Source organism: Temnothorax americanus, unplaced genomic scaffold, assembly GCF_048541705.1.
Source record: "Temnothorax americanus isolate GAGA-0224 unplaced genomic scaffold, ASM4854170v1 Scaffold28, whole genome shotgun sequence".
NCBI lineage: Eukaryota > Metazoa > Arthropoda > Insecta > Hymenoptera > Formicidae > Temnothorax > Temnothorax americanus.
Genome location: NW_027509421.1, coordinates 2,034,271 through 2,050,459, shown reverse-complemented (window position 1 = coordinate 2,050,459; position 16,189 = coordinate 2,034,271). Strand labels below are relative to the sequence as shown.

General features: G+C 32.0%; 1 protein-coding gene across 2 annotated transcripts; it reads right to left on the bottom strand.

The window, feature by feature from the left end:
* Positions 1-239: 239 nt before the first annotated feature.
* Drep4 (DNA fragmentation factor-related protein 4) lies at positions 240-12,858 on the bottom strand. 2 transcript variants are annotated; one of them, XM_077409988.1, is made up of 6 exons: positions 12,226-12,858; positions 11,087-11,188; positions 7,041-7,170; positions 5,953-6,164; positions 5,119-5,732; positions 240-4,760 (listed from the first exon to the last, which is right to left on the bottom strand). In XM_077409988.1, the coding sequence occupies exons 1-6, from the start codon at positions 12,286-12,288 to the stop codon at positions 4,601-4,603; spliced, it is 1,281 nt and encodes a 426-aa protein (XP_077266114.1). In that variant the 5' UTR covers positions 12,289-12,858; the 3' UTR covers positions 240-4,600. The 2 variants fall into 2 exon arrangements, with proteins under 2 accessions (XP_077266114.1, XP_077266115.1); XM_077409989.1 differs by lacking the exon at positions 12,226-12,858 and adding an exon at positions 11,555-12,031.
* Between the last annotated feature and the right edge of the window lie 3,331 nt (positions 12,859-16,189).

Here is a 16,189-nt window from a genome sequence, read left to right as displayed (position 1 = left end):
GCCCCGTGAGATGACAGATAAAATCTTCGTATTTTTATTTCCGTATATATGTAACATATAAACGCTTTATACAAAAGTAACTCAAATATACATTAACAGAAGTTAAGATTTCAGTTCTGCAAAAAGAAAAAGATTTCTTATATACATATTTAAATTTCATCAAGCTTAATAATTTTAGCGAAGCCCGTTTAACCAGCTAGTATCATATAGAACGAGAGTGAAAATAAAACTCTTCTCTCTGTATTGTACCTAAAATATATTTTTCTAAAGTAAAATACGCAGTTCTCTCTTGTACATTGAAAAATACTATATTTACACGTAACCTACATATAGGTATATATGTATAGAAGTATTGCACTTCTATGCAGTTTCCGATTACTTCATAATGTATATATGTCGATATATCATGATGGAGTTGAAATCTTTTCTTCCTTTCTCTTCTTTTAACACGAATTTTGTTTTACATCACGATAAAAGTTGACATTTTGTTATCATTTTTCAACAGAAATTAAAATTTATTTGTACATAAGTATTATATATAACATAATATAAGTTTTGAAATAACAATGATGCATGCAGCAACATATTCTTTCATTTTCTCTTTTTCGATAATCTATGCTTGAAACACATCAAAATATTTTTAACATTTAACATGTCTATTTTGAAGCTACATAGATCTCTGATGGCAGGGAATAAGACATGGCAGGAAATCGATATTTAATCGCTATTTCAAGAGTGCTGCTCTTGAATTAATGCCAGATAAACTTTGAATATCTTTGCTAAACATTAATTAACATTTAACATATATGCCACTTTACAACGTTTTTAACTTTTTAACAGTTCATTATTAAAACAAAACCATTATATCAGTTATATCAATTATTGTATGTAGATATACGAAAATTTCAAAAAAACAAATTGATTTTCATGAAATATTTCTGTTTTAAAAAGAAAAAGAGAAATTTAAATTGAGAAAATGATAAATTATAAAGTCTTTTTTAAAGAAAATATAATTATTGGCAAACTTTTAATAATATCAATTTTTTCCTCTCATCAATATATACATTATGTAACGAACGAAACTTTGAACTGCATTGACCCAGTTGATTAAAGATTTATCTAAAACAATTAGGTCACTCAAATTGCCTACGAATTCTTTACACAATAAAAGCGATGAAAAATATAGAGAAAAAATACCAAATATGGAGCAGTCACATCATTCACATTTTATTTTATAAAACATTTGTTTTTTAATTTACTCGTTGAATATTTATTTATTTGAAATCGTTGTATTATTCATATATGTGGGGACAATATTTATTAAAAATTTAAAAGATATATATTAATAAAATATCAAATTCTATATAAATATCAAATATCAAAAAATATTTAAAAAATGACAAATTTGCATTTGAAAAAAGAATTCATATTATTGATCTTTCTTTGTAAAATATTATAGTGTTTTATGTTAAGAATGTTTTCCACATTTGGTATTTTTATTCTACGTTGCTACGGTATAACTTGTAAAAATCGATTTTTTTAAACTAAAATATCATTATACGAAGCAATTTAGTCAGTAATCAGAAATTTAGACCGATACGTTCCATCGTTACCGTAATTAATAATAACATGAAATTAACGAATATAACTGTATAATAAACGTTCAGATATATTCTGACACAGTTTACCATCGACACATCACTAATTAACAATTTAATTAACAATGAGGTAAAATTAGTAAATATAGTTACACAATTAATTACGTTGCGACGATCATATAAGCTCCTATAGCTTTAGACAAAAACTGTAGATAATCGATCGTCAGTATGTATGTAATAAATCAGTCAAAATATGTTTATGCAGAATAAAGCGCTTAAACGAATAATCGAAAAATTTGCGTTGTTATCGAAAATATGGAATATACTTTAGTTGTTCAAAGAATAACTGAAAAAGAAATATAAAATGCAAGATTATTATTTAAGCATCCAATCAACTTAGCCAGAAAAAAAATTTACTTCATATTTTCGATAGCAACGAGATTAATTCTACTTCGTTTTAAGTTTAGTTCTGCATATTATCGCAACTTTATATAGAATAGGCGCATCAGTGAGTTTATTAAATATTTGTATAACATACCTATATAAAACAATAATTAAGAACTTATATCTTCAAAATCCATATAAAATAATAAAGTTATGTATATTTCTTATTTAATTTCATTTTTGTGTGTAAGATGTAAGATGTAATACACGACTAATTTTTTTAGTTACTTTATAACTTATGTCAATTATATTTATCGGAACTATTATTTGTGTTTTATTAACTTTAAAATTTCACTCGTATTACTTTTGTTATTTTTTTTTACGATATATAAATGTTCACTTTAATTTAATTTATTTCTTCTGATGCGTCCATCATAATATATAATACTTTTTAAACATCAGAAGCGATATGAGTGGCAGCAGTCTACTCAGAAGAGTAAAGACGTTATTGGTCAAAGCCATAACAATTGCTTCTGCACCCTGTAGACAATAATATACAGTGTACAACATACAAACATGTATGCGAAGCAGTCAAATTCTTCGATTAAATTAAGAACAATATCTTTTGACGTGATAAAATATACACATATGTCGGGATTTGATACAGCTCAGCGATGTGCAATGTAAATAAATGTAATCAAATACAAATGCTTTAGAATATTAATAAATCGGAGAATGACATATAAATATTATATAAAATATAAAATTACATTTTTGCATTACATTTAATATTTTTAGAACATCAGTCTATCACTCACATTGATGATAGGCGTTTTTAATTTCTGAGATTTGTAGTTATCTACTTATAATTACAAAATAAAATCCATATTTACAATATAAAAAACAAATAAAAGTAATAATTGAAAGAAAGACAAATTAGTAACATTGAGTACTTTTGTGCAATTTCTTCTGTTAACTAATACCATTTATAGCAATACTTGTTGGAAATATTACCATTTCGTGTATGGTGAAAGTTTCTAAAACATCATTCAGTATAATACATATAAAAGGAGATATATATATCTCTCTCAGAATTTCCGCAATTCCTTTTATTTATCGGTTTTTCTTTTATTTTATTATTAATTTTAATTATTTTAACGAAGATATCATAACATTGACAATTTTTTAGTTATAAGCAATCGAAAATGTAGATATTTTCACGAGTTTCAAAGAGGCGCGAATGGATAACAAGATTTTATCTTTTGTTTAATTTTATATCGAACTTTACTCTCTCTCTCTCTCTCTCTCTCTCTCTCTCTCTCTTTCTCTCTTCTTATTTAATAAAATTTTTATTTAAATTATAAAAATATTTATAGAAAAACATTAAGAAACAATTTTCCAATTTTCGTGAAGAAATAATTTACTTTAAATCAACGAAAAATTGATATAAATACGAATGCGGAATCACGGAAATTATGGGAAGCCTTATATCTATATAGGTATATATCATATATATATGTATCTTTCTCTAAATATAATATATATATATGTATATATGTATATATGTATATATCAGAACTTTGTTTTGTCTTTTATCGAACAGTCAGAATAAAAATATGTCTATAAAAGATAATCTACTTCACAGTTCACGGAGCTCAAGACGAGCATCGGTTCTTCGTTGAAGTCGAATCAGATCAGAAATTAAGCTGATCTGGCCCGATTCTAACGGAGATCTGTCGCTCAGACTCGTTTCTGATTTGACATGATGCTAACAAACAGCTGTCACTCGTTATATTAGATTTTACCTACACAAGCACTGAACATACTCAATGCTTAACGACATATCTGAAACAACAGCTTTTCTCTTTATAGTCGCTGAAGTAAATTAACGGTTCCTCCATTGCGTGCGACTTATGCAACCCTGTATTCGTATAATTGATTTATACAAATAGTTCTTTAAACTATTTGCGTAGAAAAATCGTTACGTAACTATATCGATAGAAACAGAATGATAAAGACAATCATCTTAGGAAATACGCATGGAATTTTTTTTTTAGCTACATATTTGCAGATCTTTTATCGAAACATTGGCGTTCGTCAAGTAATACTTAAAAGTGAGCACAGTTCCAACACCGTTTCCAATTTCGTTTTTGTATTATTCAACCCTATTCTACTTAAGTTTTGTATAATAAAATAATTATCGGAGTCACAAACTTGTGCCTTTTATTAACATATCAATATTATTTGAAACTGAATTTTCTATCCTCCACAAACAGAACCGATCTAAGTCAAATGTTGCAAACTTTGGAATGGACGCTTCATTATTAATGTTATTGCTTATTACTTCGTGCCGCAATGGAAGTACACCCGATAATATAACATTAATAATCACTAAATCTATATTCTATCAACACACACACACAGCGCTTAAACATATTAAATATACTTATTTGTAGAGATCTGTATCTGAAGAGATCGCAGGCGTTCTACGTGTATTACGTATCTGGATGTAACATCTCTTTCACGTGTACAATTACTCTTTGGTATTCACGTACGCGATCAGCACTTTTAGAAGCGTAATATATGTGTCAGAACTTTTATCTCTCGGAATTAGCGCTTTATTTGTGCGATCCTTTATCGTGGCATATGATATGGACTAGCCTTAAATTCTTCACCGTAAACAGATTGTCGTAACAATCGTAGATGTCCTGTTCATTGATCGTATCTTGTCGCGAGATCTGCAGCAGCTGCGGAATAAGCGTCCTTGACCTTTCAATTCTGCAAACAACAAATAACCGAATTGTTTCAAATCTACGAGTCTATTAACTCCTCTCCTGGCATAAATAAACTCTCTTAAACGGAGTTTATCGAATTTATATTTATTACAAAATAAATAAATCGTTTGCCATGTGTATAATATTGGGACGAACTCAACAGATAAAAAGTAATCAAGTTTCGTCGATTATTACGCGCCAGATATTGGTATTGCGTATATCAAATAAATGAAATTGTTCCAGATTTAAATTATCGCGGAAATTTTCACGCATGCAAGGTTGTTAATAATTTTCCGAAATCATCCGGCGCGTTAGAATGATTTACGTTAATTAACGACAAATACCATAACAAATTATCTTACTTGTGATCCAAATTCCATGTAGAGAATAAAGCGAGCTCCTCCTTGGATCTGTACGGATTAATCTTGTGTCTGTCGCCGTAGGGACAGCCGTCGGCGTTCCATCGACCCTCGCATTTAAACTCGCCCTTCCTGTCGCAAATAGCGATTTGCGTATTTCGCGGTTTTACGCGATAAGGACAACTGTCCTCCCATTTTTCGTCGCTCGCCGCTTTCGCGTTCTTCTTTTCGGAATCGAGGAATTTTCTCGCGTCCGTCTCGTCGATCGTATCCGAATCGGCGGTCACATTTGTGTCCAACGATTGAGGCAAACGGAGATACCGTTGACGGAGATATGTTTCGTAGCTAATACGACCGAAATTGCAGGGACAATGGTCGTAACATCGGCCGTAATCGGTCTCGTCAGTGTCGCTTTTAGTCTCCGCTCTACTCCTGTCAAAGTAATACCCGAAATAATGATCCTCCTTGAGCTGAAGCTTGAAGAACGCTATCGTACGCAACAGCTGCTGCCTCGCCTTGTAATCGTTCATGAACACGTCCGAGCACTTGATCTGCTCGATTGTCTTGTAAAGATAAGTGCGTATTCTATCCTGACATCTGCGATGCATGTACGCTTCCTGTGAATGAAGACAAAGATTGGTTTACGTTTTTTAATTCCAGAGTTCTAAATACCAAAAAAAAATATATTGCTTTCAAATGTAAAGAAATATTTTAATTATATCAGATAATATACGTATGCATATATATTAAAGACATTATTTAACAGATGACGTTCGTGGAATACATAAATTGGTAAACATTTGAGAGTTTGAGGGTATCTTACTTTATTAAACTCACCTTTGACATATAATTGGTTTCCAAATTTTCAAACCATTCAGGATGCTCCTGCCTTGTGCTAAGCGCCGTCTTAGAGTCATTCTTGTTCAATACTCTGTTCAACAAGGCGACTTTTGCTTTAAGATTATCCGTCAGGAATTGCGTCACCCTGTCGCCGGCGGTGAGGAAATCAATGTTCACGCGTCTCAGTGCATCGTAGAGAATGTCCGCGTCTGCGGGAAATCGTATGTCCTTGAAAAACATCGCGCGCCGTATCCTCGCTCATGTCGGAAAGATCGCGATTTCTTTTTTTCCCGTTCCGCGAGTTGCATTCGGCCTTGCCAAGAAGTTCGCAAACTTCGAAAGGCTGACACTGGACCCGGAATATTTAACTTTGGCGCTCGGCCAAACGCAGTGCATTCGTTATTGTACCGCGATAAACTTACGTTGAATTTTTAGACCATTGAATTTGTGACTCGGAAGTGCATTTAAATTATGGAGTATCAAGTGGTAAATGTACAATGTTATAGAATATATCAAGTGGATGTAGTGGAACGAAAACACAGTATCAGCTTTGGACAGTGGCGAGTTGCGAATCTATTGATGATAAAAAACGTTGAGAAATCGATTGTGATAAAAGCATCAATTGCAAGAATCGGCATGCATGTATATACAAGATTTACACGTATGTACATACATACATGTATTTAAAAAAGCGATACAGTTCTCTTTTTTAGAAAAACGGTAGTGAAATTTTTTATCGTTTGAAAAAGAAATAGTAAACTGTAATTTACTGAGTAAAGTTAAGGTTTAAAAATTCTATTGGCTATTCTATGATAACTTGGTAACTATTCATCGCCCTTTGACACTATATTATATTAATCCGCTTCTCTATAAATTTAATTTCTTTAGCACACGATAATTATTTATGTTATTGGTTGAAACTGGAACGATTATTAAAATCATCTCAAAGATCAGAAACAGAATATTCAAATTCTGAACACGTGATATCTTTTTCTATCGTTGCTAATATAACCACATTAAAAACTGCTCCAGTTTCAAAGAATATTGATATGTTTAATATTGTATTATGTATTGTTTGTACTAACCAGATAACACTTGTTCCCCTGGCTTCTGCAAAATCAAAGTAGTCTGTGGTGCCAATGTACAAAAATACTCTTCATCGATCAGTGATCCGTCTAGAAGAAAGACATTCACTTCCTCTGGATTGTTAGTTACCTACAAGAATGCATAATCGATCAGTTTACCATTCTATCTAATTAATATTCTGATTAATTTTCTTTGGGGAAGGATACCTGTTACGTTCGATATGTTTACATTGAAAAAACTCTTTTTCTGCTCGTTAATTAATTAACGTTCGTGAACTAACTATTTTGAATAAATGATGAAGTAATACGAGAGAATATTCGATATCTCAAACAAACGTCAAGGCTATAATACATTTCCGTTAGTTTCCCGAAGGGAATATTAATAATTTTTCCGAAGGCCGAATACAAGGTTTTTATCAACTTTTACATCATTTCTCTTGGCGTGACGGTATTATTTTCACATTTCTCTCGCGACTCTGAACAATGGAGATATTGGAGATTGATGCTGCAAATTACCGAGTATTCATGAGCCTTCAATTTTTCTCGAACGACGAGGTTGTTATAAAAGTTTGAACTCTGATAAATAACAAAAAAGAAAATTGATCGTATTACGTTAAGATTATTATTATAATTAAATGATACTATACTTACAGGAACAAATCATTTGTTATGGGCGCGATATGGCTGGCATCAATGTTATCAATATACATTTTAACCTTTCGACTCCCAAGAGGGGCAAGTCGTCCGCTCTATAAATGATTTTTTTAAATAATTCTGCTAGAAAACTTTGATAATTTTTGTGGATTTTCGATTTTGTAATTCATTTTTAAGCTATAAGCTTTTATTTGAGACAAATAAATGCATAATATATACAATTTTCAAGAAGATATACCTTATATACTCGAGCCATACGATCACTTGGGAACTTATGTCTAGGAAATCAGTATGAGAGTCGAAAGGTAAACGCAATCAAAGCGTTGTTTCGAAATTTAAAACTGCTGTTCTATCACATGTATACAATATGGTAGCTTTCTAATAATAATTTTTAATTGTATTGAATATATTGCGCAAAACTCTGACTTAAAGTTTACTTACATTCTAATTTATTTTAATAATAATTTATTCAAGAATGTTAATTTTAAAAGGCGAGTATTCGCGATTTTGCGTTGGCTCGGGTTGACATTTGCCTAGCGAACTATTTGGGTCGACCTTTAAGCCAGCGCGAAAAGCGGATTCACGACCTTAACATTGAGATTACTTCTTGTCCCTGGCCCGGCTGGTTCGATAGAGCCAGCGGTTGCGGGCGAGCGGATGCGGATCCTTTTCAAGGACGCACTGCAACCGGATCGACCTATCTATCCGTGAAATGCGACTATCATCGGCTACGCCGTACGTTTCCGGTCTCTCTCACTTCAAAGTATCTAGCTAAATTTTTAGATACTTCAACAAAATCGTTCTTTCTGTGAGGTAATTGTTGAAAAATGTTTTCAATACAATTGATATAATCCAGAATACATTTAGGGGAACGTGGAACAAGACGGAGTATCGGATTTTTTTTTCCATCACGTATAACACTATCCATGGGACTTTTTTGGAACTTGATCATGCGAAAATCAGCCTATGGTTTGACAGTCGCTGACTTCATTCCGATGCGTTTCGTCATTTCCATAAGTCGCGTTCAGTTTGTGCATTGTGTTACAATATTGCGACTTCATATTTGCTGTTTAAACTGAGACGGAAGAGACGTGAGTATTATTTTGAATTCTTTATTACACTATCTCGGCACTGTTTTTATGAGTTCCCAAAACAGTCGATGCTTTATTTTCAATGCACAAATTTTGCGTTATTATGAAATAACTTAAAAATGTTGCTTCGGAACAAGACGGGGTGGGGCATGACGGGGTACTATCCCGACAAAATTTTGTTATCGAAGTTATTGAAGATAATCAGTGCCTCTCTACTGTCAACTGTCATAATTGTTCCGACGAAGGGTGGATTCGTTATACCGCGCTTGTGCACGATGGGCCACGTAACTTTTGCGCAACTCTTGACAATGAGGATGAAAACGCTGTTTATGTCTGCGTTTTATGTGAGAAATAAATAAATATAGAATATTTACGATTGTCTTAACTAGCAATTAATATTTTATTTCTTTATTTTGACTTTTTAATGTTAAAATTAAATGTTTAAGGCGGGTAAATGGAGCTACTCCGTCTTGCCCTGCCTATGGGGCAAGACGCTGCAGAAGACATTTTTTTCAAATATTGCTTTCTAGACCAATTATTCAAAAAGGATTCAATAAAAGGATTTGTGTTGAAAAAATAAATGTTTTCTTTAGTAGTCATTTCATGTAATTAAACATTAAGTACCCCATCTTGCCTTATTTCTTTTGATCGATATTTACGTCACGTCATCGCAATTGTATTGAGTATTCATATACGCATATCAAAGAAAATAAATGTGACGTAACAGTGACCGAATATCGCAAGCGACATTTTACTTTTCTAATAATTAATATTTCTTCTTATAATATTGCAAAGAATAAAAGGAATTGAATCGCTCACTAATATAAAGATTACAGAAAAAAAATTATTTATTAAAGGATGTCAATATGCATAAAAATCATAATTACACAAATAAAACAGTGTAGTTGATGTTAACATGTAAAATTTTATTTTCTTGAGTATCTCTGGACTGCGCTATCGTATCCGTGCTTAATGAGAAGATATCTCAAGAGTGCCATCTGTCAAATTGCATAACTTCTAAGATATTCTTGTTACTCGATGCAAATCACTGTACACTTTTGATGAATGGCTTTTGTATTTTCGCAACGCTACATTAAGCAAACACTATGACCTATACCACATGTGTGTTCCAATTCTCTATGCCTGTTATCCTGAAGATCATCGCGTATACACTGCAAGTCCAAAAGTGTGTTATTTTAGCTGAAGCTCTTCTTACACATATTGTTTTCCGTTTTAAATCACATTATTTAACATTATCGAATGTATTAATTTTTAATTTAATACGATAAACGGGTAAAAACGTGTTAAATGATCAAACGTATATAATTAAACACATGAAGAAACATGTAAAAAGAGCTTTAGTCAAATGTGTTATTTTTAAACATTTATGCTTATAAAAATAACACACTTGAATTTGCGACCGATTAAAAATTATCATGGACAATAATAATGATCGCAAAGCAACTTGGAAGAACATCGGAACGAAAGCAGGATTCATTCGGAACGATTTAAGTGACTAAATGCGCGCTATAATGGAGAGAAAGAAATGCATTGAACGAGTGTCGAGAGTCGAGTAAATCTACACAACAATGAATCGTTTAAGTGCACATGCACTGGGCGCTATTCTTGCTTTCGACTGCAAGGACAAATTCCACATTCCATGAAGCATTTAATGGCCGTAAATCGAGCAGCAATGAGTCGACTTACGCTCATTCAACGCGCCTGAAACGGGCGTTGTTTTTGCTCTCCATTGTGTCATGGACACTTTGTTACCGTAAACAATGCCGGTGTTTTAAATTAAAAAAAAAGCAAGAGGTATTTAAACTACGATTGACAAGATATTTTCTAAATATTTTTCTCTATCGAGGATACGTCAGTAGTTGCATCAACGTTTATCTCGAACGTACTTACATCTGACGCTTAAAGCAACGCAAATTACTTTGTTACTTTAAATAAAAACTTGCGTTATTTACGTAACGATCGTATGATTTGTATGTCCGTATTACGTAAACCAGCACGGTTTGTCCAAAGTACATAAATCTAGCTCAAATCTATGCCAGTCATCGGCATCTAAATACTCGATAAATGTAAATGCGCGCGCGGCATTTACATGATAAACATAGTTACATTTTCGCGTGCGCGCAGTTTACATTGCGTGAAAATGCGTTGAATTATTCATACGATGTACGGTTTTTGTTTCGGCGCGCACATAGCGAATGAACGCATCGTCCGAAATACCGAAATTAACTTAATATAAAACAACGTAAAGTTCATGTTTGCTTTATATTGATATATACTTACATTTAATTTTAAGCACGCTTTCTGTTTCAAATCCTGAAAATCCCGGCAAGCAATACCGACTTTGCGCGTACGACTCACATCGGTCACTTTGTAGCCTTTGAGCTGAAATCAATTTGCCACATGGAAAGATATAAAGTAATTAAATTGATAAACATTTTTATTAAGGGTAACTTTTTAAAAATATTATTAAAGTCAAAGGACTGCTTTTTAATTTAATATTTTATATAAATGTGTAATAAAATCTTCTGGAAGCAAATACGCAATTAATAAAGCTCTCTGACATAATATAGACTATAATAAAATTTTTTAAATAAAAAATAATATAATTAGGTACAATATAAAATAAAAATAAATCAAATAACAATTATTAGTATTAGATTGAGATTAGAGCGCAGCAACTGTCCAGGCTCCAGGCCAATAAAATAAATTGCATTAAAGGACGTCGGGTAATATTAAATTATTTCGGACCAAGTAACCGCGTAATTGCATTCTGCATCACGTTCAAGGCCACCGGATTTCAGAGCTTTGCACGCGTACAATTTCTTCGAGTGACCCACATTTTATATTAAATGGCGTCCACTCGACACGTCACGTCAAAATGCAAATGTCATGAATAATGAAGCCGCTGATACTAAAATTCATCAAATCCCCTCGCATGCGTTATTACATATATATTGTTGATTAACGGCAAAATGACAGATTGGATACAAATCGTGATATACCATTAGATATCGGCATTTTTGCATGAAAATATTCTTTAGCAATAAACTTTACATTGTAACACATATTACAAAAATAAATACGACAAAGGTATTGCGGTATAGAGATATAATAGATATTTCACTATATACTGAACACTTAAACATTATTATTATATTAAATCAGCGATAGGTAGCTGAGAGGATCTCTTCGCATCCATAGATCCGAGTCTTATTTAATCCCAGAGTGCAAGTGCAACTTAATTAAAAAATAGCCGTTAAATAAATATAATTATTTAAAGAAAAATAAATCTTTTAAGAAGATTCCTCGATTGCCAGTCGCTTCTTCAAGAATGCAGTTAATACGTGCATTCTACTCCGATACATCCAGATGTTTATCGCGCAACTGACATGCCAAGATAAGCAGCACGTGTCGCCTACCTCGCTTTTGCAAGACGACGAGATGTCCGTCAGACGGCGAAAGCAGTCGGCGATGAGAGACATGTTCCGCCGACGGAGAACCGATGACGGTCGTTGGGCGGGAGAGAGAGACGAGGACGAGCCCCTTCACCCGTATTGCACCTCACCAAACTCTCCCGCGACGGTCGCTCTTGCACGCCGCCGCGTTGCCCCACTCACACTGACCCTGACACTGTCGCTCTTATCAGGCGTTCACGGACGTTCGGATAAGATCCGCGCGAGAGAACGGAATAATCGCTCGCGAAGAGAACAAGTGGAAAGACGCGAAGAGAGTAAAAAAATCATTGAATAAAAACAGAGTAGGCACACAGACAGAGCGCAGCGAACAACTGTTGCCGCATCAGGTACTAAACAGACTAGCAGTAAACTGGTCGCGGGATCAGGTAGTGGGGTCGCTGTGAAAACGGCTACTACCACGCAAGTACTGTGGAACTGGTACGTATAAGGACGAAGGTCGGAGGAGAGAAGGGTGCGGTGTGCTGTGGGATGAGAGAGAAAGAGAAAGAGAGAGACGGAACTAGCAATTCCAGCACCAGCGAGACACGAGGAAGGAATGCGTCCCGGTTGGAATATAGGAGATGGAGAACCAGTACATACACCGGAAGACGCGCCTGCGAACTGAACGCTTTTGCGTTCTGATATATAACAGAGGGCAGCATTTGATAGGAAGCCAGGCGGCACAAAGATAAGGCGGTATCGCAAATACCGACGTGAATACCCTTCCGATACCTGAATACTGAAAAGAAAATATTTTCGGCACCAACAGTTATAGCGCTGTTAGTTACATAAATATAAGTACAAGTAGTTAAGACAAAATGTATATAATTACACGTCTAAATACAGATACTGACCGTAAAAAAATATGAATACGGATTTAAATATCTTAAGTGTAATTAAATGATATTTTTGATTAGAGTATAATTTTAAGAAATAAAAAATATATATTATACAGTGAAGACATCATTAGTTATGAAATATTAAATTTGGTATATATCTTTAATTCAATTGTTTTCAAAGATTGCAATATAAATTAGAAAAAATGTACTTTTTGTATGTTAAGATTTTATGCGATAATAAATTTCATTTTATTTATACATACACTGAGAAAAAAATGTTCTGCATTTTAGTAAATATTAATTTGCATTACAACCGTGACACCATTTATTAAAGTAGAGAAAATTTTCCTTTTTATTAATATATTTTTTTCTCAGTGAATGCAAATGTACTAATAAAAAGGAAACTTTTCTTCATTTTAGTAAATAGAAGCAGTTGTTTGCAAACTAATATTTACAGAACATACAGAAATACAGAACATTTTTTTCTCAGTGTATAAATTCTAATTGAATTAATTTATATATAAAAGAGTTTAAATTAAAAATGTAATAAAATAATTAAATTGTATATATATATATACATATATATATATATATAATAATTAAATTGTATATATATATATATATATATATATATATACATATATACAATTTAATTGTTTTATTACATTTTTAATTTAAACTCTTTTATATATAAATTAATTCAATTTATATTCTATATATATATATATATATATATATATATAGATAATAATTTTAATTTGAATAGTAGAATATATAATACTAATAATAGAATATATGTATTACGTAAATTAAATCTAAATTAAATTAAAACCTAATGAGAAATAATGTTTATTTTTTTATTGATTAACATATGATCGGTAGTTACGTATCTAACCCAGAACATTTATATTTTAAGAGTTCAAAATTACTAATAATACGTGTTTATTATTTGGCTATTAAAACTTTTAATTTAGAAAGGCATTTAACTTCATATAAAGAACACATCAAGTCTCCGTTGCCAATTTTAATTTGATGTAACATAGTATTTTACGAAACGCTAAAGAATCGAAAACGAAGCAATATAAAAGAGCACTTCTCAGCAAAACTGAAGACAAAGAAAAGAAGAGATACATTAAAGCAACAAAATGATTTGCAAATTTTATGAAGATTTCAAAGGCCGTGCATATATACCTGCAGAAATGATAATCAAAAAGATTTTTAAGCGAGCCGAAAAATAACTAATTGTTTTTATATAATAATGATTAGATACAATTTCTTAAAATAAACTAAGCAGTAGACTTGATTATAAGCATTTTTATCTTATATATTTGTCATAATAATGGATAAATAATGTCACAGCACACATCGTGACGAAGACTTGGATTGTGATTTGCATTATTATCACAAATGTGTATTAATTGTATTAAATGTGCATAAAAAATAAAACCTCAATTAGCATAATCAAAGAATCTCAAAGTCAAAGATTATCGCGTCGAAAATAGTAGAATATATATACAAAACATATATATATAAAATTATAGCAATATAAGGCATGCTTTTTTTAGTCAAAGAAAATATTGTTGTGTCACATTGTTTTGGAATGTTAAATGGCAAAGGGAGAAACTAAAAGATTGTTGACGAAAAACTTGTTGCTTTACTTTGTTTTGGAATATTAAATGTCAAAAGGACATAAAAAATGTCAAGAGAACCGAAAATAAAAAGGATTATTGAATATTGTAGGAACAATAATAACATTATTTATGCAAATACCAGAAAAATATGGAGAAAAATATCTATGCATCTGTTTTAAAACTTTAACGCCGTTGCTGGACAAAGAGTACTCACTAAGGATGAGAAGAAATATACGATCGTGATAGAGAAAACAACCTGACTTTTCTATTCAACGAAAGCCATCTCGACGGCAAGATGCAATTAACATTATATATTATTGCGAAAGTATGTAATCCTCTTGTTATTATGCTCACGATAAACATTCCATGGAACGATGCTTCACATAAATACATATGTAAAAGCATTGTGTAAAACTACAAAATCCGAAAAACGTGCACGTAATTACTCCATACTAAGATATGTTATTATATAAATCATTATATAATTCTTGACATTTGACGTCATTATAGATTGAATATTTATAAAATCGATAAGTCCGACCTTCTCTCTAAATTGCGCTTGTTAAATATCTTCTACCTGCATTCAATTTTTTTCTTATCTGTTAACTATAAGCAATATAATTTAATAGGTGCACATTATGAGAGAGAAGCGTGCGATTATAACTGGGAAAAAATAACAAAAGAATACATATGAATATCTGTGCAATAATTAACACGCATTTACATATTATAATAATGGTTTGCTTATCAACGGAAATTTATACTTATGTCACGAACGATTGTGCTATTAAATAACAATTTATAATAAATTAAGTAGTATTACTCAGATATAATGAAAAGTAGTATTATCCAGAGTTCCAGAGAAACAGAGGAAGAGAGAGAGAGAGAGAGAGAGAGAGAGAGAGAGAGAGAGAGAGAGAGCGCATTAAATTTATTATAATTTACATTCAGAGTTTACAAAGATATTTGCATACTAAACAATTATCAAGTATAGCGCACAACAAAAGAACTAATTAATATTGCGAGAAAAAGTAACAATTAGGTACAATAATTACAACTTTATATAGCTTCTTAAAGAGTGGTATAAATGATAAATGACTTGATAAAAATTGTTAGAAATGTTTAAAGAAACAAATTTTGTAAATATTATATTGGTAGAAATAATAGATACGTTCAACAGCAAAAAGAAATTTATAATGTGTCAGAAAATTGCCTTGCGACAAAAGATCGGTAAGGCCTCAGGCAAGGTTAAAGGGAGCTGCAAAAAAGCTGCAGACATTACCTTCGTTATCATGAGCACCTTCTTCGCGAGTTCTTTCAACTCGCGTTTATGATCGACCTCAATATACGCGCATAAAATTCGATGGAAAGTGTCTCTCTTGCAACGTCTTCTTATCCATTTAACTACAGATCTAATGTTTTATTAGAGGAATCTTGCAATTTTAAAACCAAATTAGA

Excerpts from the sequence above, each read along its gene's own strand:
- Drep4 (XM_077409988.1), bottom strand. The coding sequence starts at position 12,288 with ATGTCTCTCATCGCCGACTGCTTTCGCCGTCTGACGGACATCTCGTCG. Across the intron at positions 11,189-12,225 it reads CGTCGTCTTGCAAAAGCGAG|CTCAAAGGCTACAAAGTGAC; the intron begins GTAGGCGACACG and ends AATTGATTTCAG. Across the intron at positions 6,165-7,040 it reads AGGGGAACAAGTGTTATCTG|ACGCGGACATTCTCTACGAT; the intron begins GTTAGTACAAAC and ends GATTTCCCGCAG.